At 38.8% G+C, this 24,719-nt stretch overlaps 1 protein-coding gene across 1 annotated transcript in view; it reads left to right on the top strand.

The window, feature by feature from the left end:
- Positions 1-5,857: 5,857 nt before the first annotated feature.
- The window catches only part of LOC117289234 (guanine nucleotide-binding protein G(o) subunit alpha-like), a 40,843-nt gene continuing 21,981 nt past the window's right edge, over positions 5,858-24,719 (top strand). Inside the window, exons 1-2 of the mRNA XM_033770257.1 lie at positions 5,858-6,716; positions 7,158-7,200. Of these exons, the coding sequence (XP_033626148.1) occupies positions 6,599-6,716; positions 7,158-7,200 (161 nt within the window). The 5' untranslated portion in view covers positions 5,858-6,598. The remainder of the gene's footprint in view (positions 6,717-7,157; positions 7,201-24,719) is intronic.

The following is a 24,719-nucleotide window of genomic DNA, read 5'->3' as shown; positions in this document are numbered from 1 at the left end:
GGCATTCAGGCGCCGGTTCAGTTAATGGCACACACTGGCCCCTCCCCTTTGCCATATAGAACCCTTCAGGACTTGCATCCGACCCAGAGCACATCCCCCCCTGCCTCGAACCCTAGCCACCACGCGGGCCCTGTCCCTTTAGGGGAAAAAACAAGGCAGATCCCAATCACACTGTCCCATCAGGGGCAGCAAAAAGCCTTGAATCTATATTAGAGACAGACGGTATTCGAACCCGGACCGGGTGATCCGAGTTGCTGAAACAGTCCCAGCACCTTACGCACTGCGCTACAGTGTTGGTACTTAAAAACTGGTGTTTTCATGGTCATAATCAATATATACCGATTGCGCTCCGTGCCTCACGTGACATAGTGGGTAAAGTGTAAACAAACACGGCGTACTGCATATAAACGTGCCATAAGAAGACACGATTACTGTTGCAATGTTTGGCTCAATAAAGACTCAATTCTTGAAATCACCGAAGAATATTCCGGAGTATGTCATAATGAGACCTTACCGATGGCTAAACAATGCCAGCATGGGTAAACAAAGTTCCACCAAAAAAAGGAAATTCCAAGAGAAGTTCACACGATGGCATGTGTTTGTGCACGGAAAGTGTGGTTATACATTGCCCCCATTCTAATGATTTTCCTGTCAATATTTTCACTAAAAAATCAAATTATGAAGCTGCAAATCCCTTTATTTTCACCCTCAAAATTCTTTATTGGAAGGGGTAGCTGTCAGCTATGAGTCGGACAACTTCGCGATCTCCATTATCACAGCCCAACTTCACGCCGTGCACAACGCAACGGCGCGTGAGGAGCTCGCTCAAACCTCGGTAACCCTTCTCTCAAAATAAACCTCGTTTGTAGTAGAATACTGGAAACATCAAACAGCGAATGTGATTTAAATCAACGTAACAATATTTAACTTAATAAAAAGGGCTCCGTGTTTAGTTAAAAGTGTTATTTATTGAAAATACAGCCAATTGTGATCCATCGGTACGAGTCTTTACATGTCTTTACTGTGTAGCGGTGTTTTTCTATACCCACTATAGGGCACGTGATCACATGTAAGCATTGCGTAGCGCAATTGGTATATTGGTATCAGGATATGGACAGTTTTCCACAAGAGTTTCCTACATCTGAATTTGTTGAACTCTGTTTCACCTTCATGTCATTGTTGAGCCCGTGCTGAGCGTTCGGTGCTTAATATTTTGTGTGAATAGACCACGTTGTTGGGGCGATGGCTCTTCTTTATCATCGGTCTAAATGGCAACTCTGATAAAACCGATGCTAAAAGAGAGCCATTTTAGCCCAACTATTGTAGTGGGCTATTGTGTCTGCGACTCTGCGGTGTTCAGGGAATCTGTCAGGAATCTCCGGAATTTGTCAGAGGATACATTTCGTTTGTACAAAATGATTACTGGTGTTTGATGGGAACATTTGGGGGGCACCTCTGCTACATATCGGCAGGTCTTGCTATTGCCACAGGCAACTTGGAAGTAGTTAAATTCTCGGCATGTTAAAAATACACACCGGGAATTTTAAATAAGTGCCTTACTACCAGCCCTTTAAACACGTTTTTCGAATCAATCAGGGAACACTGTGGAGTTGTTTTTAAGAAAACCGACCTTGAACTTTAAAACTTTTAAAACCCAGAGTCTCCCCATCTTACAAACCCCAGTTCCGCAGTTCAGAGAACCTAGGGCCAAGGGCTCGATTTCACAAAGCAATAAAATCCATCGCAAGACAAATTTTCAGTATCACCGTAGTGATTTGCATTGTGACATCACACTGTACTAAGCAACTGACTGATTTGCAGTTACGATCAATTTTAGCTCTTTGTGAAATCGGCCCAGCTCGTAGGATACAGACTGAAAATGGACAAATAAATAAAAGCAAAACAAGCATGTGAATCCAACTTTTGTTTTAATAAGAGTAGCAAATAAAACTAAACATATTTATAAACAATTAACGCACAAGTTTCTTTGAAGCAACAAGAAAGTTATGTCAAGTTAAAGGAGTATAATAGACGGGTTATTTGTCAATTCTGCATGTTGCCAAGTGTGTATGCCTATAAACCAGCTATTTCAAAGTTTGTCCCACGAAAACATTTTACAGTGCGCCCTCTTCAATTGTTTAATTTAGATGAGAGAAGTTGCAAAAGGAACGCATGGTATAAATGCAAAACAATTGTTTAATGGCCTCAAGAGAAAGACTCTGCAAGGGTCGAAACGGCGGCCAATAAATATTTGATTTGGGTTTTAAAATTATATTAGCATCTGTAAGGAATCGTGTGTATGCGTGTGTGGGGAGATGGAGGGGGGGGGCTGCACCTCGGCCAGGAAAAAAAATTGTGCCAGACTAGCCAGCCAGTTGTAAAGAGATGTGGACATTGGGGAGTCATAAACGTTCAATGCATATAAACTACCATAATTCATGTATGTTGCATCTTCAATGCACAAATCGGATCACAACCTTTTGCACAGGTGCTCCTTTGTTTAAGCAGCGGCGCGGCGGCGCTGTACTGCTCAAAAACATTAGGAACAAGGATGATCCGAATGGGAAATGCTATTCCCCCATGGGCGAATATGTATTTTTGATCGCCGGTGCGGATGGGAGTAATGGTGAATGTCACGTGAAGTAAGTTCCAATCAAATGACAAGGATCTGTATGTCAGTTTTATAATACCTACTATTGTAGTCTGCCATACGTACCTGAGTTAAGATCTCAACATTGACCGTGTTGATAAGTTTAATAAGGAACTTCACACGCACAGGTCTCTTGCGTACAAACTGAAGAAGGCGACAACTTCTCATCGCATACTCTGTAAACACAATTCAACGCTAACGTTAGTTTCGAACCCCAAAGTCTCTAGAAAGCACATGCTAGACTCTTCCAAAAATCTATGACCCCTTCAAAAATTGTAGCAGAATATTTGACGTGAATTCTCTTTAAAGGAACACGTTGCCTTGGATCGGTCGAGTTGGTCTTTGAAAAGCGTTTGTAACCGTTTGTTATGAAATGTATATGGTTAGAAAGATGTTTAAAAATTAGAATACAATCATCCACACACATTTGCCTCGAAATTGCGTGGTTTTCCTTTTACTTTGCGAACTAACACGGTCGGCCATTTATGGGAGTCAACAATTTGACTCCCATAAATGGCCGACCGTGTTTGTCGACGAGGTAAATGGAAAACCACGCAGTTTTAGTGATACTTGTGTGGATCATTATATTCTACCTTTAAAATATCTTTATAATCATATGGATTCTATAACAAACGGTTACAAACGCTTTTCAAATACCAACTCAACCGATCCAAGGCAACGTGTTCCTTTATAACGTGTATCCTCATCCTCCATGGTCTGCCTATATGCGTCAGTGGTAGTTTCTATACAGTTCTATATGATGCGATCAAGCTATAAACTATAGACGTTTGTCGAAAATATCAGTATGGACGGACAAGCCAAGACCAGGGGTGAAATTTTCAAAAATGTTTTGTTTGCTTGTACATTTAAAATGTCAAAATATAATATGTTTTATATTGATACTGATAAATAACATCAGAATAGACATTGAAATCAAATGTGCCAATGTATTGCCAATAAACAACTCGACATTAGAGCCTATTTTCTTGTGCATTTATTGGCGTTTCTACTTCCACAATTTTTGAACCAAAGGTGGTATCAACAGCCTCCTCATGCGGTTAGCGGTACTAGTGCGGATGACTTGTGTGCACAGTAGTCGTACGATGTGACAGTGTGTATAGTGTTTACGGGTGGGTCATGCGGTGTGATTATACACGCACCACGCAAGGTGTTTACAGCGGCGTCTTTTCGGAGTGAATAATGCGACTGCCTTGAGCAAGGCTAGTATAGATTATGCTCCTTTCAAATCTATATTTTAAAAAAAAGGTACAAATTACCAGGGTCGACAAACGACTCATTGCTTGATTGCATATCAATTTGTAAAAACCGTAATGATACTACTACTGATGAAAACCATGTACATTTATGTTAAAGTGTACCTTTCTGCACGAAAGGTTATGGGGGTAGGCCCTAAATACGTTCGGAAATGATAAATGAGCGCCAACCCGCCAAATGTATCTAATGGTTTTTTTAAAGGCAGTGGACACTACTCAAAATAATTTAAGCTTAAAACCTTACCTGGTAACGAGTAATGGGGAGATGTTGATGGTATAAAACATTGTGAGAAACAGCTCCCTCTGAAGTGACGTAGTTTTCGAGAAAGAAGTAATTTTCCACGAATTTGATTTCGAGACCTCAAGTTTAGAATTTGAGGTCTCGAAATCAAGCATCTGAAAGCACACAACTTCGTGTGACAAGGGTGTTTTTTTCTTTCATTATTATCTCGCAACTTCGACGGCCGATTGAGCTCAAATTTTCATAGGTTTGTTATTTTATGTATATGTTGAGACACACCAAGTGAGAAGACTGGTCTTTGACAATTACCAATAGTGTACACTGTAATATTCTGATAGTTCAAGCAACTATTATACATAGACCTTTCCACTGCAGTGCACTGTAGCCCCTGTTGCTTTTATCTGCGCGAATTAAAGGGTCTGTATACGTTTAGTAATGACTCTGAAAACTAAATGCCAATAAAAACATGCTTGTTAAAGATGCTTTGTCAGTTTTTTGGCCGATTTGACCCAAAACTTTTGATTTAAAATTCAATAGGTATTTTGATGGGGGTCGAAGTTACAAGCTTTCATTTTGAGCCATTGCTCGAAAAAGTCAATTATTAGTAGAAGTGAAATAAAGTGCTCAAAATAAGTTTTTGTCGGGATCCCGACAATTTATCACGTGACCAATTCTTATGTGTTTTATAAGAAACGTTTTAAATTGTTGTCATAAAAATATGATGGTTTCTGACCATTAAAAGTAAAAAAAAATTTCGTTAGAGCGGTGATACTCTGTGAAATACCATTCACTCAAAACAATCTATATTTTTTTATGTTTGGGGCCAAAAATCTGACATAACATAAGAAGTACAGGCAGATTTGGGCAATGGTGAAAAAAGTTAATAAAATTAACATATGCATTATATTCAAATTTTGCATCTAAAGAATATCATTCGCTTTTGCCCTTCCAAGAGCAAAAAAAACACGATTACTAATTATTGAAATGTAATTATAATATTATAGAAAGGTTTGCGGTAACACCATGTAATGAATATCTCTAATGAGTTGGGGTGGTTCTGAAAAGAACCGTTGCTTTCAACTCGACGTTTCGATCAGTATGCTTTGATCGTCTTCTGGAGAAAGCTGGACTCTGATGCTGCATGCTGCTTAAGTAATGTGGAGGTTGGTGATGCACGAAGGCGGGAAATAGAGGCGGTATAATAATAAACAAATAACGCCAGACAGAGACAAACAAACAAATACATATTGCCTCCAGACATAACAAAACAAAACAGACGTCATAACACAATACACTAAATGCATGTACAAACAATACTAAACATACACAAAAGCATTCCAAACTGACCGTGGCACAAGGTACCATGGTGATCGATTATAACAACTCTGTGGTGATGAAAATTGGCGCATAACTAAAAATAATAATGGGTTTTAGAGATGGTTGCAACGAAAACGTCTGATTAAGATTTATAGGATGGTGATGAAGATGTGGTGAAGCTGATAATTCATTGTTGTCACTGCTGACTATGGTGACTTCAATGATGATGGTGGTTTATATGGTGAAGTTATCACACGGAGATTGCGGTGGTAATGGTGATGGAGAACTGCCAAGATGGTGATGATGTGGCGGTCATAAAAAATGATTGTCATAATAGTGAACGATACTCATAATGACAACAACAACCCGAACACCAGAGGCGTTCTATACTCTGTCCTCACACAAGCATAATTTCCCCCATTGTCTGTAGTTTAGGGTATTGCTTGGCAGTAAACGATATGCCAAAGGCACGTGCCTTAACTTATAACCCGTCTGTTGGTAGTCCGTGTGTGCATTCATATCAGTCAGTACACTCGCACGTTTCTCTACATCATCCAGATGCTGCCTTGGGCAACACTGCGTCCCTTTTTCTACACAGTCGACCTGCTCCTGCTAAAGAAGGACGAGAGGCATCCTCGGGAGTTTTATACGCGGTAAAATGGACGAGAAATACTGGAGAATAGACACTAAACAGAAGTAACCCAGGAGATGTGCACAGCAGTCATGTTGTTTTCTTAGAGTGTTGTGAAGGTGCAGTATCTGGTGCAAAAATGACTGTCTGCGATAATCCATCTAGAACTCTGAGCAGCAGCATCGGTCGCGGCGATGTATGCCGTGACGTTGTCATGCCAATCAACAAGACAGTATAGTCGTAGCATGCACCACACCTTGCTATATACGTGCCCCTCGCCATACGGACGGCTGTGTGTACAGCAACCAAACTCATTTACTCAGCATTTACGTCACAGGACAACCCTACGATATATCAACGCGCGTTGGACAGGCTAGCTAGACGTCACAGGGCTGACTAACAGCGGCTCGTACTGGACAAAATACGGCCCGAATTCGCTGGCTGTTTGTTGCATACGATTTGCTCTGTGCCTCACCCTAAACAAGATGGGCTGTACTATGAGTGCGGAAGATCGGGAGGCCGCCGAGAAAAGCCGGCAAATTGACAAGACTCTAAAAGATGACGGGTTGCAAGCAGCCAAGGATGTTAAGCTACTACTACTGGGTGAGTTGACAAACCTACCCGCAAATCAACCCGGACCTCACACGCTCTGTATATTCATGCAATGATTTGAGCACATCGCGGTATTCACTTGTTAGTCTTCACGACGTAGATATTTTTTTTATATCACGTTGTGATATACAAGACTCTCTTTCAGCCACCTGGCTAATTGTCCATATTGCATTGTTGCTCAAGTGGGCTTGTCATTTTTCTTGTATGATGCATTGTGTTGTCAAGTGTTCTAGTCACCACTAAGGATGTTGCAGCCCATTCAAAGCAACGGGATTTGAGTGATTTGCTTTGCCATTGCAAGCAAGGATGTTTACAAGTGGTCGCGAGTATTATAATGGCCTGCACGGCCGTCAGTCAAATTCGTTCGCTCCATTAACATTTTACCTCATTATGGGGCCGGGGTCTAAAACCCGTTTCTTATTCGTTCCACAGGTGCCGGGGAATCGGGGAAAAGCACAATCGTCAAACAAATGAAGTAAGTCAGAGTCCATTTCTAAAAAATGTGTATCAAAAAAAAAAAAACACCGGGAGTAAAATATCTGTATGAGTGATTGAAACGCGAGTCTAGATGATAAGTATTATTATTACGCTTTTACATGTTAGAGCGGGTTGTGTTGTAGATAAGACACATTGGCCAGCGCCCCTCCCTCCAACTGGTGCCCGCGAGCAAGAAAACGGGTCAAGCTCGCTGGGCTGACACGATCAGCGGAAACCCAACAATGGCGACCTGTGCCTTAGATAGTCTTCAATTGAGGGAGAAAGAGCTGTCATGCTGTGCACAGTGTGTCGCCGGCTTCGTGTTCATTTTTTGTTGTTCTGCCATCAGTATATGAGGTTTCTCATCTGAGCATGCATAAATTAATTCAGCTACATCATCGTATAACACTAGTGTTAAACAAACACCTAAAAACCCCAACGCTAATGTTTTTACAAAATACACATACATCCTTACGGATCAGGTCTAAAGGGTCTTACATTGAGAGACCTAGAGTGTTCCTTTTCAAAACAAAAGAACTTCCTTGTGGGGTCTATTGTTCCGATTGAGATTGCATAGTGCTATGTTGTTGTCAGGACCCCCACAAGTTCCAGTGTGTAAGGACACTGAGCTCTGCGTTGGTCACTCTGTGGACACTCATTTTGTTTCGTACATTTTAAAGGAAATCTTATTCTTCACACTGTTAAAAAAAATACTGTGTGGACTGTGGACGTGTGAAAGTCCACAGAGTGTTTTAAGTGCCTACATTTATGTGGGCATGTTTTGTATGTAGCTTAAATACACACGAAGCTATGGCTAGTAGTAGACTACATGCATCCAGTCTACAAGCATCCCTTCACTCTTTCAGCCTCTAATCTTTCACTTCATCGTGAAATCAATGACGTTTCCACCACGGCATTCTCATAATACCATTTCCTTCCTTCGTTTATTATTATGCCTCGGTTTTTCCGATATTACATTTCCTTGTGTTGATGGCACACACCGATCGTTTGCATACATGACGACCAGCCTAGTTATTTACCATACAACCATGATATCTGACTTAGGGACTACTATATTCATCCTATCCAAATGATTAGCAATTTCTATACCTAATCAGATAATTGGCAAATTGCCCTTTGTACGGTTGACCTACAATATGATAATACATTTTTTGTTGTACAAGGTGAAATAATTGACGTGATGCAGTACAATAATAAAAGATGAGCTAGAATTTGGGATTGATTTGATTATCTGAAAGACTGTATAAACCTTTATACTGGTGCAGCCATCTTGAATTACTCCCATTTATATCAATGTTACCACACCGAGGCTGGAAGAACAAAATAGTCTGGTTCTTAATTGCGAAATGATTATTAGCATTCATTATCGTTATTCGATACGAGGAATATGACCAAGATGGAGGCATCATGATAAAGGTCTATTGTGATATGTGTTACCATTGCATCAAACCTCTGGGTTTCCCGATCAACCCAAACGTGACATACTGACACAATACCGTGGGACTTTAAGTTGAATCCAGTTTTTGTTCATATGCGAGAACGTGAAATGCATTTCATGCCGCTATCATTATGTCTGCCTCATTATAATTACTGATGCAATTCGTGCCACAAACTACATGCAGGCGGGTTCAATAGAGATTGCGAGTCAGCTTGAAAATGAAAACATTTCCGTGTATAGGATGACCTGTTTATTTCAAGTTATGTATTGACACTGAGTAAGTGAATGAATTTCATACAGGATGTATTTTTGGCCTAAGGCTTGGCGTTGTAAAACTGTCTTCAACTATACCATTTGTATAATATGTCAATGGCTTTTACGGGTTTAAACATAAATTCAATATTAAACATGTGTCAAGTTTTTAATCTATCTGCACTAGTGCAGCTTTTGTTGAAGACATGTAATTCAGTAAAATATTTCTTTAGAAAAAAAGAAAAACAATTCATCTTGGAAAAAATGTTTGGAATGTTGTGCACTTTAAGATTTTATATTCCTGATAACAAAAACAACATTTACTCTCACCCTTTGTACATGTACGCTGAAGTGTTTAAGTCTTGATTTAAACATCGAGTAAAATCAGCGAGTCATATAAGCCAGTGTGTCGTTTGATTAAAAATGATTTATTTTATCTTAGAGAAAAACAAATTAATAATTGTGAATGATTGTTAGCACTTTGAAATATCTATATTTTTTGCAAAGAGCCTAACTATAGTGCGAATAGCATCTGCTCAGTTAAAGGTTCTAATGTACTTTTTGCAGGACAAAAAACGCAATATCCATAGATATACATTAAACTTACACGGTTTGAAGACAATGATAGTAGAAAGCTTCCCTGACACTATTAGATGCTGAGGTGTTGTAGTTTCTGAGAAATGGGTAAAACAATGTCATGAAAATAATTTTTGTTTCAGTGATCATGAGACGCATTTTGTAATTTTGAACATGTAAGAACATATTTTCATGACATTGTTTTACTAATCTCTAAAAAAAAAAACCAGCGCCTGAGCAACTAATATTTTAAGCTACGCTTTCTACTATCGTTATCTTCAAACTGTGTACGTTTAATGTAAATCTGTGGACATTGTGTTTTGCGTTACAAAAAGTACCTGAATCCTTTAACCAATGTTCGTCATTAATAAAATGCACCCAACCGTCACATTATTACGAACCATAGTATTAAACAAAAACCTTCATAAAATGAAAGTCATAAATGATTTAAGATAATTTGAGACAATCTTGGTTTATAGCAGAGTGCATTAATTCCAGTCAATGGGGAATCCATCGAATGTTACCAAATGTTTTATGTAAAATATTACCCGAATTATTGACAGCCATATATAGCACATACACAGAAATATTTCAGATACCAGTTTTGTAGTGAGTGCATCATGATACAACTTGAACACCCTTTCATGTAGTTGAAATTTGAGTAGTTTGAAGAAATCCACTTCCTTTTATTCCAGTGACATTTATCGAGAAAGTAAATATCGAGTGAGAAACTTCTCTTATTGTTGGTAAATGTATCCAATGTTTAAGTTAAGTCAGATTCTTTGGGGTGTTTGGACTCGTAAATTGATATCAAAATTTGAAAAAGCTAGTTAATATTCGAGGTAGGTGTAAGCGTTATATAAAAGTATATCACTAGCAAATCCTCAAGATTAGTGGTAGTTTATAGTTATCGGGATCTCGACATTAATTAACGTCGATCATCATCAGTCAAACCCTTTTTGCATGTGTCATGTATTCTGTGGATTGTCTGTGATGCAAAAGTATTTGTATGCTTTTCGTTTTGAAACAGCAGCATCTTGTCAAATTCGGACAACAAATTATAACAAATCGGCAAAAATTAGAAAATGCAACTTTAATAACCAGAGTGTATAAGGACAAAATAGAGATGTGAAAGTCTCAGATTATGTAAACATCTTATCTTCCCGTTCGTTTTCCATGCACAATTAGGTCAATACAGATATTGCACTTCCTCATAGCTTTATAAAGGAGTATTTTTGGTGGGAACGAAATTGTTCAACATGGCACAAGTTAGGCCTGTTGGTAAATTTAGTTGGCGACTGCAATAATTGTTGCAGTTCACCACAGGAGCTATATCTGCTTTTTACGATGAGGTGTTCTGAAATAACAAGTTCGTCTGTACTTTACTGCTGCCGTTCTGGCCAGACGTTTACAATTCATCATGCAGGTCACAGTGGTTATTTATAAAATAACCTTGGGTTTATGTTATTATGCACATTTATTACACGAATGTTCATGAAGTATACAACATCACACAATCATCTGGACACAATGTTACACACTCGTCTAATATTACCTCACATCAATCAATATAATGTTTGCGAATGATGTTATTTTCGTAAAACACACCACCAACTTAACACATTGGAAAGACATTCATGGCTTTGGGGAAATGTAAGTGTAGCTGACTGCTGCTAAGAGCAAAAATGGACCCGAATAGCTAAGTGGGAGAAACATATGGATTTCCTTGTTGTGGAAACTTAGCAATCAGTCTCATTTTTTGAGTGATTATTCGCATTAATAGATGCATTTTTGCAGGCTCGTTATCTCAAATCAACAAATGTCTAAGCTAGTTCCAGACCAAACACACACACACACATCTCTTAAAATTAGTTCCATATTTGTTCATTGACCTCAAGATCACAACCTCCTCCCCATATTTGCACGTTGACCTGACAAGAAGATCATGACCGCATCCCCGTAACGTAATTTACCTCAATATCAGAGCATCCTTTCCATATTGCCAATTGACCTCAAAAGCAGACCCTCTTCATAAACTCCCCATTGACCTCAAAATTTAGAAATTGCACATGGACCTCACTATTACAGCCCTTCCATTATTGAACTTAAGACTAGAACCTTTTTGCGCTGCTGCCCTTTGACCTCCAGATCGGAACCACCATTCACTATGGCATACTGGCCTCGATATCAGAACCACCTCATGTTGTACATTGACCTGAAGGGCATAACCTCATATTCAATATTGAACTGGAGACAAGAATCTCCTCCCCATGTTGCCAGTTGACCCCAAGATCATCTATATCCGATGCCCATTTACCCTAAGATCCCAATCTCATTCCCATTGCCAGTTGTCCTCAAGATCAGAAATAAGGCATGCTGACCCCATTATACCAGAACCTGCTTGTTTCGCCATTTGACCTCAAGATCACGAACTCCTCCCTATATTTTCCGTTGTCCGCAAAATGAAAAGAATCATTCGATTATAATCTCCTGGCCATAGGCATATTACCCATTAGCCTCAAGTTAAAAACCTCTGCCCTTACCCATTGGCCTCAACATCGAAACCTCTGCCCATAATTATTACCCATTGGCCTCAACATCAAAGCCTCTGCCCATATTACCCATTGACCTCAACATCAAAACATCTGCCCTTACCCATTGACCTCAACTTCAAAACCTCTGCCCATGTTACCTATTGACCTCATCATCAAAACCTCTGCCCGTATTACCTATTAACCTCAACATCAAAACCTCTGCCCATATTACCTATTGACCTCAACATCAAAACCTCTGCCCAGGTTACCCACTAACCTCAACATCGAAACCTCTGCCCATGTTACCCATTGACCTTCACATCAAAACCTCTGCCCATATTACCCATTGACATCAACATCAAAACCTCTGCCTTTATACCCATTGACCTCAACATCAAAACCTCTGCCCATATTACCCATTGACCTCAACATCAAACCCGCTGCCCATATTACCCATTGACCTTTATATCGAAACCTCTGCCCATACTCATTGACCTCAACATCAAAACCTCTGCCCTTACCCATTGACCTCAACATCAAAACCTCTGCCCATGTTACCCATTGACCTCAACATCAAAGCCTCCGCCCATACCCATTGACCTCAACATCAAAACCTCGGCCCATATTACCCATTGACCTTAACATCAAAACCTCGGCCCTTACCCATTGACCTCAACATCAAAACCTCTGCCCATAATTACCAATTAACCTCAACATCAAAACCTCTGCCCATATTACCCATTGACCTCAACATCAAAACCTCTGCCCATTTATTACCCATTGACCTCAACATCAAAACCTCTGCCCATATATTACTCATTGACTTCCACGTCAAAACCTCTGCCCATATTACCCATTTACCTCAACATCAAAACCTCTGTCCATATTACCCATTGACCTCAACATCAAAGCCTCCGCCCATACCCATTGACCTCAACATCAAAACCTCCGGCCATACCCATTGACCTCAACATCAAAACCTCTGCCCATATTACCCATTGACCTCAACATCGATACCTCTGGCCATATTACCCATTGACCTCAACATCAAAACCTCTGCCCCTATTACCCATTGACCTCAACATCAAAACCTCTGCCCATATTACCCATTTACTAACATTTACCTCTATTGCCACACAAGGGAATCTCTCGGAATCTCCTTCCGGTGTTGCCGTTGACCTCAAGATCCAGAACTTTTCACCTATTTCCCAGATACAAAACCTCGCTTTTGTACCTTTAATTGAGAGAAACACGACTGGGGGTTTGCAATCGGTCTTATTCCATTGTTATTAATCTATGTATATTTTTAAGCTACTGTTAATGCTTTATACGTGGTTTTGTATTTTAGATTTTAGACCTAATTGCAGCTTTAATACTTCAGTAATTCTATTTACTGCCCAGGGAGACTTTGGAACGCTAGGTGGCAGCATCCTTACCAGGAAAATGTCCATTGTTTATGTAGTTCTAAGCATGCGCACATTATCGAGAACAATGGATCAACCTGGTAAGTCTGCTGCCACCTAGTGTCAAATTTTTTGTCCCATTGACCCATCAAGATCAGAACCTCCCACATTGCCGATTGCCCTAGTGGTCAGAACCCCCTTCACACATTGCTTCTTTACATCAAGATGAGAAACTCCACGTTTTGCAATTGCAAATTGACCTCGAGACCACGCCCATTGGCCTCAAGATCAGAGCCTCCTTCCCATACCCATTCATATAGCTCCAAACCATCATTACACATCGACCTCAAGATTCAAAAGTTCCTTTATTTGCCAATTAACCTCCGGATTGTTGACCTTCTTTCTCTATTTTAATTGAACTCAATCTCCAGAGTGTTCTTTCCAATGATAACCAGTTTACCTGATGATCAAGCACTCTCCTTCCACGAATATAACTTAACCTCGTGATCTATAGGGCATTGTTGTTGCCTATGTGCATATCAACCTCATGCAGCCTTGATTCAAACCGGCCTTTTCATTCTTTCAACCATCTTCAAATTCAAAGCCTCCTTTCGGTTTTAAAGATTCCACTCAGCATTACTCATCAATACCACTTGTCTCAAGACATAGAACCTCCCTGTCTCAGTCCAGATCTGAAACGTCCTTATCATTGTACCTTCCTTGTATTTTCCACGTTACCCGTTGACCTAGGATCAAGGATCTCTTTACTAAATATCCCATTATCCATAAGGATAAAGCACTCCATTTCCATGCCGCAATTTTACCTTAGGTTTCAGAGTTTATTTGCCCATCAAACTTGGTATTCTGGGTCTCCTTATCCTAGTGCCAAACAACCTCCATGTCCAAAGCAGAAGTCCATGACCTACAAACCCAGAGCCGCTTGCATTATCTTTATTCCCTATTGACTTCCTGAATCCAAAACATCCTTTACAGTCACCATTGACCTTATAAGATCCACAGCCTTTGAAACCCCGTGCTTGCGACTTCCATTGTCAAAGCCTCTTAACAAAAGTTCCCTTTACCTCCAAACCAGGATCTCCCTATACCATCGGCGTAATTTACCTCCCGATGTCCGATTCAAGTGCTCACTGATCCTCAGATCCAAAACCACCCCATACCATATTGCCCAAAGAGTACCACATCCATCAGATAGTCCCATACGTTTGTCATGAACCTTCCATTGACCTCCAAATAATGTCCATTGCTCCCCATAGATACCCAGTAACATTGGTACCTCCATAATAGCCTTCTATGTAGCCTCAAATGTCCTCAATTGACCTACACATAACCTGGATTCCAGATAGCCTCTATTGACTTGAGATTTCCTCCATTGAACCCAGATAGCATCATTATTAGAGTTAAACATGTCCTTCATTGGCAAAGTGCTCACTAATTCTCGGATCCAAAACCTCCCAATTTTCCCCAAAGAGTACCACATCCATCAGATAGTCCCATACGTTTGTCATGAACCTTCCATTGACCTCCAAATAATGTCCATTGATCCCCATGATACACTGTAACATTGGTGCCTCCATATAGCCTTGCATGTGGCCTCAAATGAACTTAATATCCTCAATTGACCTCCACATAACCTGGATTCCAGATAGCCTCTATTGACTTGAGATTTCCTCCATTGAACCCAGATAGCATAATTAATAGAGTTAAACATGTCCTTCATTTGCAAACTAATTAATTTGAATGAGCCTCCGATTGACACAACACAAGTATCCTGTATAAAGCCCATTCCCCCACTTAAAAATGAATATCCAGTATTCACATGACAATATTTTAAAGTGGTAATAAAATTCCTCAAAAATAATAACTTTTTGTGATAGTTTAAACAAATAAAAACACACTCACAGAAAGAACCTTTGCTATTTGTTTCCTTCCTTTCGACATTTAAAAACAAACGGAAGCAATCATACAGAATGTCAACGTGACTCTTTCCATGTGGGTTTTCTGTAAGTTCATTAAAGACACTGGGTATTATTGGAAATTTTCAAGGACCTGTCTTCTCACTTGGTGTATTTCAACATATGAATAAAACAAACCAGTGAAAATTTGGGCTCAATTGGTAGTCGAAGTTGCGAGGTAATAGTTAAATATAAAACACCCTAGTCACACATAGTTGTGTGCTTTAAGATGCTTGATTTCGAGACTTCGGGTCTGAGGTCTCGAAATGATTTTCGTGGAAAAATACTTCCTTCTCGAAAACCACGTTACTTTAGAGGGCGCCGTTTCTCACAATGTTTTATTCTATCAACAGCTCCCCATTACTCGTTACCAAGTAAGGTTTTATGCTTATAAATATAGTATTTACCAATAGTGTCCACTGCCTTTAAGCTGAATATTGTCAGTGCATAATTTCCCTAACCCCGTACAAATCAACGCTACAAACAGTTATTAACGTCGATGGCTGAATAAGACACATTGAAACACGAACTATGATAACATTCATGGGTTGAGAGCACTTCATGTTGACGTAGGCCCCCTACAGTGTCAAACAAAAGGATGGTACAACAGCAGCTAATACTCCACTATCCACTGTACCCCATTCATAATTCTAATTCTCCAGTTTAAAATAGACAATCCTAAAGAAAATTCATCGAAATGCATTTTCGAAAACACCGCGTGAAACTCAAGTTTTATGACAATACTATATTCGACGAACGGATATCCGACATTTTTGTTTAAAATTGCTTAACTTCAGTTACCGGTGTTGGACCCAAACTTGATTATTTTAAAAAGTATTTGTTCATTTGTGGTATAATACAGCCATGCCCACAATATTGTCAACTGAGCAAGTGTGTTTAGAGGTCGGGATTAGTTCACATAGGCCCATTGTAAAGCATTCGCACAACATCGGTAAACAGTATTGTCCAGAGGGCCAACACTTCGTTTATTGACACCTTGAATGTATAAAGTAACAAACTTCGCCGTGTCAAGACTTGTATTCAAAATCAATCCGTTATTCTCGATATCGAGAATTGATAATTGTTTCAATGTTTTCTCAAAAAGTAAAGCATTTCATGGATTAATATTTCAAGGGAAGTCTTTCACCATTACCTTCTGTAAACCCGTAAGCTATTTGTAAATCTGTGAACTTTAAAAACAAAATTGTGTCCGATGGCTTTGATGTTCTGTGCAAAGTATCAACAGCAGCCATGTATACTCGTATTTACTTAAAGATAAAATGCAGGCAAAACAAACAATTGTTAGTTTCAAAGCTCACTATAGTTATAAAGTTCGATCAACCAGCACCAACTCTCCAGAGAAAGATCTTCGACTAAAATTTGTCAAAATAAAGGAGCCATGCGTATAGGATAATTATAACTTTAAAATAACTGCAAGTTGTATTGATATTGTCGTTGCTCAATAATTATAAAGTTCGAACCAGCAACAATCCTTGAGAGACAGACTTCCATCTGAAATATTGTCAACATTGAGAAAATAGAAACCGTACGTACATATGAACATGTGCGTAAGACCACTGACAAATCACAACCCGGCTTTCGTTGGTTTCAATTAACAAGCTAAGTTGAATTCTGTGTAAAATGGTCACAGCACAGGTTGACTGGATCTTGTATTGTTGTGTTTATGGAAATAAGAAGATGGAAATGAATGTACTTTTTTAAAAACAATGATGTTATGTACCGCTAATGACGTATTAGGATCGGTAATTGCCAGAATAAACCTTATGCATGACGTCATTTAAGTAGGGCGCCCTCACATAGAGGTCAAGTCCTGTGCGCCGCACGTACAAATAATGTGCATTTCCATTGTTTCATCATTCTGTTTACCTTTAAGATGGCGGCTGTATGACGTCAATGCCTACAGGCCTATAACAAATTTGTTTTTATTCTAAAAGCCTACAGGCCTTTACTTCATATTAAAGATGTATAAAGTGACATTAACTAAATTTAATTTAAACAAATTCTTTCAGAAATTTCCATTCAGATTTTCGTTAAGTAGGCCCTAAGTATGATCTGAGATTAAAGAATGATCTATATATTTTGTAGAGTAGAAATTCCAGTTCAAATTTCATGTATCAAACATTCCATGAAGATGTCTCATAATGGCTCTGAATGATTTGATATCAATTCACGATGTTTTAAAACGAGTTCGACAGCGTTCTTTAAGAAGATATTTATCTTGTATAACCTTGACAAACATAAGGTAAACACATAACAAGATTATGTAAATGTTGTTGTTTGTTTTTTTCGTTTTTTCTTTCTTTTTTTCTTCCTTTTTTTTTCTTTGGGGGTGGGGGGGGGCTTTTCATCTTATAGTACAATGGTATCAGAGCGATGGCACGAGATGACGTCACCGATATCCCTTTCTCCTGATCTCATCGAGAAACCTTATTCTGAAGGTTTTTAAATAGGGCCTTTATTCAGTTTTGCTGGCAAAATATCTACCAGATACCTCACTGTTTTCATTAGCAAATAATAAAAGTTAGATTATGGACGCCTATGAGCATCTCTAGTTACACGCTGTGGCAGTGGCTATACGTGATTGCTATTGTCCTCCTATTTTGCCTCAACCCTAACGTGGAAATAAGTCCATACCCGCTCACTCAAGCACAGCCTATTTCTGCGCTACACGTTAAAAAAACTATATCAGGACATAATGTAGAGGTTCTAAAGTTTAAAGGCAGTGGACACTATTGGTAACTACTCAAAAACAATTATTAGCATAAAACCTTACTTGGTAACAAGCTATGGGGAGAGGTTGATAGTTAAAAACATTGTGAGAAACTACTTCCTCTGAAGTGACATAGTTTTCGAGAAAGAAGTAATTTTCCACGACTTTGATTTCGAATCCTCATATTTAGAATTGGATGTCTCGAAATCAAGCATCTGAAAGCACACAACTTCATGTGACAAGGGTGTTTTTTCTTTCATTACTATCTCGCAACTTCGACGACCAATTGAGCTCAAATTTTTACAGGTTTGTGAATGGTTACGATGAGATATACACCAAGTGAGAAGACTTGTCTTTGACAATTACCAAGAGTGTCCACTGTCTCTAACATGATAGCTCATCATATTCGCACATATCCAATAATGTAAGCAGGGAACCCATTCTGGACAGTAATCCATAACATTTGCTGGTTATCACATTTCTGTGCTTAGCAGTTGCATACTAAAACAGACCCATGTGCACTGCAATCCAAATGATGCCGCCTCACGTTGTAGTCCTAATTATATAGCACCTATGATCATAAGGAGAAGACCTGAAATGAATCCGATCATGTTTTCTCTGATAAAAACCTTCTTTTATATTCTTTTACACTGCAAGATCTAGGGTGTTAAAAATAGACAACTGGCGTTCACTTTGGCCAACTCGACTTTTATTATTCTAACACCTCAGCTTTGGCAGATTGTACATCCAAAGACATGGCACAAGCACATGATGTGTTGACAAAATTGCTTCATCGAAACTTATATTATGCCTTCTCCTCTGATAGGAATCAAGATACCCTGTAAAGGTCTCATCACCCCCCCCCCCTTTTTATGAAAGCTGGTACACATATAGAGAAGTTTTATTTATAGTTTTGCAAAACATAATTTTAAAGTGAAAGTGAAAGATGCTTTACATTTTTTTTTTTTATATCCCGGTTTGTTTCCCTAGAGCACCAGTTAAAGCAAAATTAATGAACAGCTATACGGTATAATCCATCCCAGATACCACGTTGTCATGACAAAAGAACACTGCCCCTATTGTCTCACGCAAGAAACGGTATACAATTATTAAGACCTCTGACGTACAAGCACCTTTGCGCTGGTTGTAAGATGTCATTTCTGCGTTATCAGAATTAAAGGAAACGTTGCCTTGGATCGGTCGAGTTGGTCTTTGAAAATCGTTCCGTAATCGTTTGTTTTAAAATGCAAACGGGTAGAAAGATGTTGTAAAAGTAGAATACAATGATCTACACAAAAATGCCTTGAAATTGCGTTGTTTTCTTTTTACCTCATCCATCGACTAACACGGTCGGCCATTTATAGTTCGCGACGTAAAAGGAAACCCGTGCAATTTCGAGTGATACTTGTGTGGATCATTATATTCTACTTTTAAAACATCTTTCCAACCATATGCTTTTCACAACAAACGGTTTCAAACGCTTTTCATAGACCAACTCGTCTGATCCAAGGCAACGTGTTCCTTTAATGTGCAGTTACATCGATACATACCGACTTAGGGAGAGAGAAGCTATTCAAGCCCTCTTTTGACTTCATAATTTATCGGCTTCTGTGGCATCAAGATTTCAGGCAGATTACCACAGTCATTTTTATCTCAAATAATAAAGATTTAGAGATCAATAAAGATTTGTATTACCACAACAACTATATCAAACCCTAAAACAAATGGAAATGAACAGCTAAGAATTCCTTTCGAGGCTTCGTCGAGTAGCGATGCTATTTTCTATCAAACCCTAAACAAAATGGAAATGAACCGCTAAGAATTCCTTTCGAGGCTTCGTCGAGTAGCGATGCTATGGCTGAACAGGTAAGAATTCCTTTCGAGGCTTCGTCGAGTAGCGATGCTATGGCTGAACAGGTAAGAATTCATTTCGAGGCTTCGTCGAGTAGCGATGCTATGGCTGAACAGCTAAGAATTCCTTTCGAGGCTTTGTCGAGTAGCGATGCTATTTTCCTTTCGAGGCTTCATCGAGTAGCTTTCGAGGCTTCGTCGAGTAGCGATGCTTTTTTCTTTGGTATAATAATGATCTGTTGCTGCTCTGGTTTAAATGAAATAACCGCAAAATTGTTTGTTCTGAACTGTCACCAGATCATAATCTGCATTACAGCTAAAAAGGCATACTACCATTGGATACTAGACGCTAATTATGAATTGACCAAGCTGTCGGACTCAAATGGCGCTGTGTTGTATAAGCCGCTTCGATTTCAATTAAAATATAGACAGCCGAATTTTAATTTCATATGCAATGCACTTGGCCTGACTGATTCATGTATCATGGATACTGAATTCATTTGCGTATATAGCAGCTACGATGAAGCGACATTGAGCGTTGTTGTTTTGCTACCGGCCAAGCGTAACCGCACAGATGTCACAATGACCTGTAATTGACCGAGGCCGTGGATTTCATCAAGACGTGACGCAATATCATCTTGACATTATTCACAGTTACCCATGCGGTACGACGAGTTGTAGACCTGCTTTTTGTAGAGTGCAGTTAATACGTTTTATATCTATGTCATCTCCATATTGACAGTACTGCAAAGGGGATCTACATGATGACAACAATCTAGTCTACAGTATAATATATATAATATAATTGGTTATATTTTAGCAATTATTGTTTGGAAAACATATCTAATTGTAATTTAATGGTTTCACTATTTACATAACCATAACAAATCATTCCCTCTTTTTTTTTCGTTTTCGCGTTGTTGGTGTGAAAAACCACAATTAGCATGGCAAGCTTGCATTAGCATTAAAATAAACGTTATTGCAGTTGGAAATACTTGTGCTTCCCATCCCAACGAACTAATTGAATGGAGTTGAACATAATTGCCGTTAAGTTCTTTTTGACAGTTTATCGGGCGTCATCGTGTTTAAAGGGAAGGTACACTATTGGTAATTGTCAAAGACCAGTGTTTTCACTTGGTGTATCTCAACATATGCATAAATTAACAAACCTGTGAAAATTTTAGCTCAATTGGTCATCGGAGTTGGGAGAAAATGATGAAAGAAAAAACACCCCTGTTGGACGAATTTGTGTGCTTTCAGATAGGAATAAAAGATTTCTAGCTAGAAGTCTTTTATTATTTTAGTGAGAAAATAACTCTATTTAAAAATCTATGCTACTTCAGAGGGAGTCGTTTCTCACAATGTTTTATACTATCAGCAGCTCTCCAATACTCGTTACCAAGTATTTTTTTAAGTTAATACCGCTCTGAGTAAACACCAAACGTGTACGTTACCTTTAAGTTAGGTATTCCTCCATCTTTTCCTTTCTCATGTGCAGAAGGTATTGTATACCTTTGCCTGAATTTCCAAGTTGAATATTTTTACGCACACAAGTCTCAGTTCTGTATATGATATTATGGTAACAGTTGGTATCCTTATTGAAATCATAAATCAAAGTGGGTGGCGTATGTTTACCATCGCTCTGAATACCTGAATGGTAAAGGCCGGTTTATAGTCGGTCGCGCGATGGTCGCGCGACGGAAATCTTGCGCGCAATCCTAAGACTGAGGCCTAAAAACCGTGTCTTTTATGATCGCGCGTCAAGATTTCCGACGCCCGACCATCGCGCGACCGACTATAACTCGGCCTTAAGAGCCTAAGGCCTGAAATTTGTTTATTTCATTGATACGTAATAACATTTGCTGGTATCCCGCTAAGAATCGTGACCAAATCATATTCAGGGAGCAACAGAGCTGCAAGCCTTGACGGGGTACCCGTGAGACTACGCTTTTTAAGCGCAAGATTCAAGCAAACACATTTTGATATTTTGTTTATGATTTTTGGTATGACCCTGTTGCTGTTGAAGCACTGTGTGAGAACCTTACTGGCGATTTTCAATTTCTTACATGACGTACGCTGTGACTTCATAAGAAGATTATGATAATAGGATTGTGAAACAGTCTAGTCGCAGATCCAGGGGGGCTCAAAACTGCATAGCTTCATCAAGTTCGCAAGACCGGAACTATCTATAATAATGAGTTTGTCATGAAGGCCAACAGTTTTGATGAAAGAATGCTCAGTTACAGATCATATTTTAAAAAAAACTGTGTAATTGTAGGAGCCATCATAAATGGCATTTTGATATTTTCACCTGGACCAATTTACCGGATTACGGAAAGGAGAAGTAGGCCTATTAAAGTATGTGGGATATTATTTCGTCCAAAAACTACACCATCATAAAGGTGACAGCACTACACCATCACAAAGGTGACAGCATGTACTTTGGCCGTTTCATGCTATAGATCATCATGTCAATGAAGTATTACGCAAGTTCTCAGAACAGAAATAGGCAAACTCGGTTGCACTTTAACCTTAAGCCTGGGAAAGTTTATCCGAAAAAATCGAAGAAAAACAAAATGGCGGAACTGTGATAGCTGCTTAAGATTTAACACAATAAGGCTGTTTTTGTTTTGTTTTGTTTTGTTTTGTTTTTGAAAGCGTGGTCACTGTATAGCTTGTACGTGCCTTTTTGTGTCGTCTGTTTTGCTCGTTAGGTTGATATACATACATTACTGGAATGATTCTTTGATTTTATTTTCATATGGGTTACGGTGTTTAGCTTTAAGGGTAACCATGTGCAAAGAAGAGGTAACCATGTGAATAATGTTCATAGTCACCTAAATATATTTAGAACGAAAATGCAGATTGTATGATTTCTGTCTTATAATTTCATACAACCGCATCTGGTTAAAACATCTACATAATACCGCAATTATATTTCGTTTTGTTGTAGCTAGTATACTTGAAGACGATATATAGTTGTCTCATTTTTAGTATTAAGCTGTGTGTGAATATTTTTAGTGAAGGTGATTTAGGTTTTTAAACTTTGGGTATTCTTGTGTGTTTATGGCGGGAGGAAGGTGTGTGCTTGATATTGGTTCGCGCCAATTGGCGTTGCGCGAGTTTTGTAGGATTAATAATAATGACATTTTGCTTCAGAGGGTTTGCAGACAATTTGGTTTCGATTATTTTCTTCTTTTGGTTGTTTATTAGGTAATTACGTTTTTGTCTGATTTAGTTTTGGTTATAGGTTAGGTTTGTTGGGTCGGTTATGCCCGAATAGTTTGGTTTAGTCTGGTTTCTGTTTTGATTTGTTTTGGTTTGGTTTGGTTTATGGTTTGGCTTGGTTTGGTTTGGTTTGGTTTGGTTTGGTTCAGTTTGGGTTTTTTGGTGTTTGGTTTGGTTTGGGTTGATTTCGTTTGGGTTTGGTTTGGTTTGGCTTGGCTTGGCTTGGCTTGGCTTGGCTTGGCTTGGCTTGGCTTGGCTTGGCTTGGCTTGGCTTGGTTGGTTTGGTTTGGTTTGGTTTGGGTTGGCTTGGTTTGGTTTGGTTTGGTTTGGTTTGGTTTGGTTTGGTTTGTATTAGCTTGGTAGGTTTAGTTTGGTTTGGTTTGGTTTGGTTTATAGTTTGATTTGGTTAGGTTTGGTTTGGTTTAGTTTGGTTTGGTTAGGTTTGGTTTGGTTTGGTTTGGTTTGGTTTGGTTTGGTTTGGTAGTTGGATTGGCCCACTTTGGTCTTGCACGGCTCTGTGTTGCTTTTTATTACGTTCGATAGGCCAATGCAGTACTCGGCCAAGGCGATATTCATTTATCAATGGCGAATTCTGATCAAGAGTTGTATAACAAAAAATTACTCAGAAGGTTTCACTTGTGCTTTAAAATATAAAATAAAAACAGTAAAAAGTAGAGGCATAAACAAACAAATTAATAAATAAACATACAAATAAATAATAAATTAATTTATCAATTACAGTAGTTGACTACATTAATAAATGAATGAACAAACAAGATTAGTAAAATAGAATAAACTTAAACAATTATTTTGTTATTATTATTATTGGAACCATTGTTATCCGCTGACTTGCATATCATGTCATATATACAGATTTCATATTTCAAATTTGTACTTCGAAAAAACACGCGGAACATTAGAAGATGCCTTCTTTGATTGATCCATGATTTTAGACCAGAAGACAAGGGGTATAATACGATATTATTCAAACACTTGTTTTGCTCTGAAATAATTCACACGACGTCTGATCGTATTTCTTTTACCGAGAAAGCTCTTTAGTTGATAAAATAACCGCTTGATAATCAAACAACATTTACCGAGTTGTTAAAGCAATGCAAGAGATACGGACTGTAATGGCCGTCTAATTGTTCAAGAATCAGCCATGTCACATGCAACATTGCATCCCGGCCCATCTCCACACAGTGATGGCGAGTTCTAGCTATCTCCAAACGAATATCTACGTCACAAGTCTACAAATGCAAACGAGGCATTTTCTGGGCACGAGGAAAATACTGTTTGTAAAATGTCACCTTCGGACTGACAGCATTGGTTGATTGAATGAACAGTAATGGCCGCGCCGGCATTACGACTTAAAATTCTCAAGTGAACTGGGGCGTAAAGAAATAATAATTACATTTTTTTGTTAGCATGCTTTGGGGCAAAATGGACTGCAGAAGCCAACCTTAATTTGACTGTTGTTGACATTTGTGTGTTGGGTTTATTTCAGTGT

This window comes from Asterias rubens, chromosome 4 (assembly GCF_902459465.1).
Source record: "Asterias rubens chromosome 4, eAstRub1.3, whole genome shotgun sequence".
NCBI classification, from domain to species: Eukaryota; Metazoa; Echinodermata; class Asteroidea; order Forcipulatida; family Asteriidae; genus Asterias; species Asterias rubens.
Note: the sequence above shows the minus strand (reverse complement) of the source record. Positions and strands in the feature narration are given on the sequence as shown.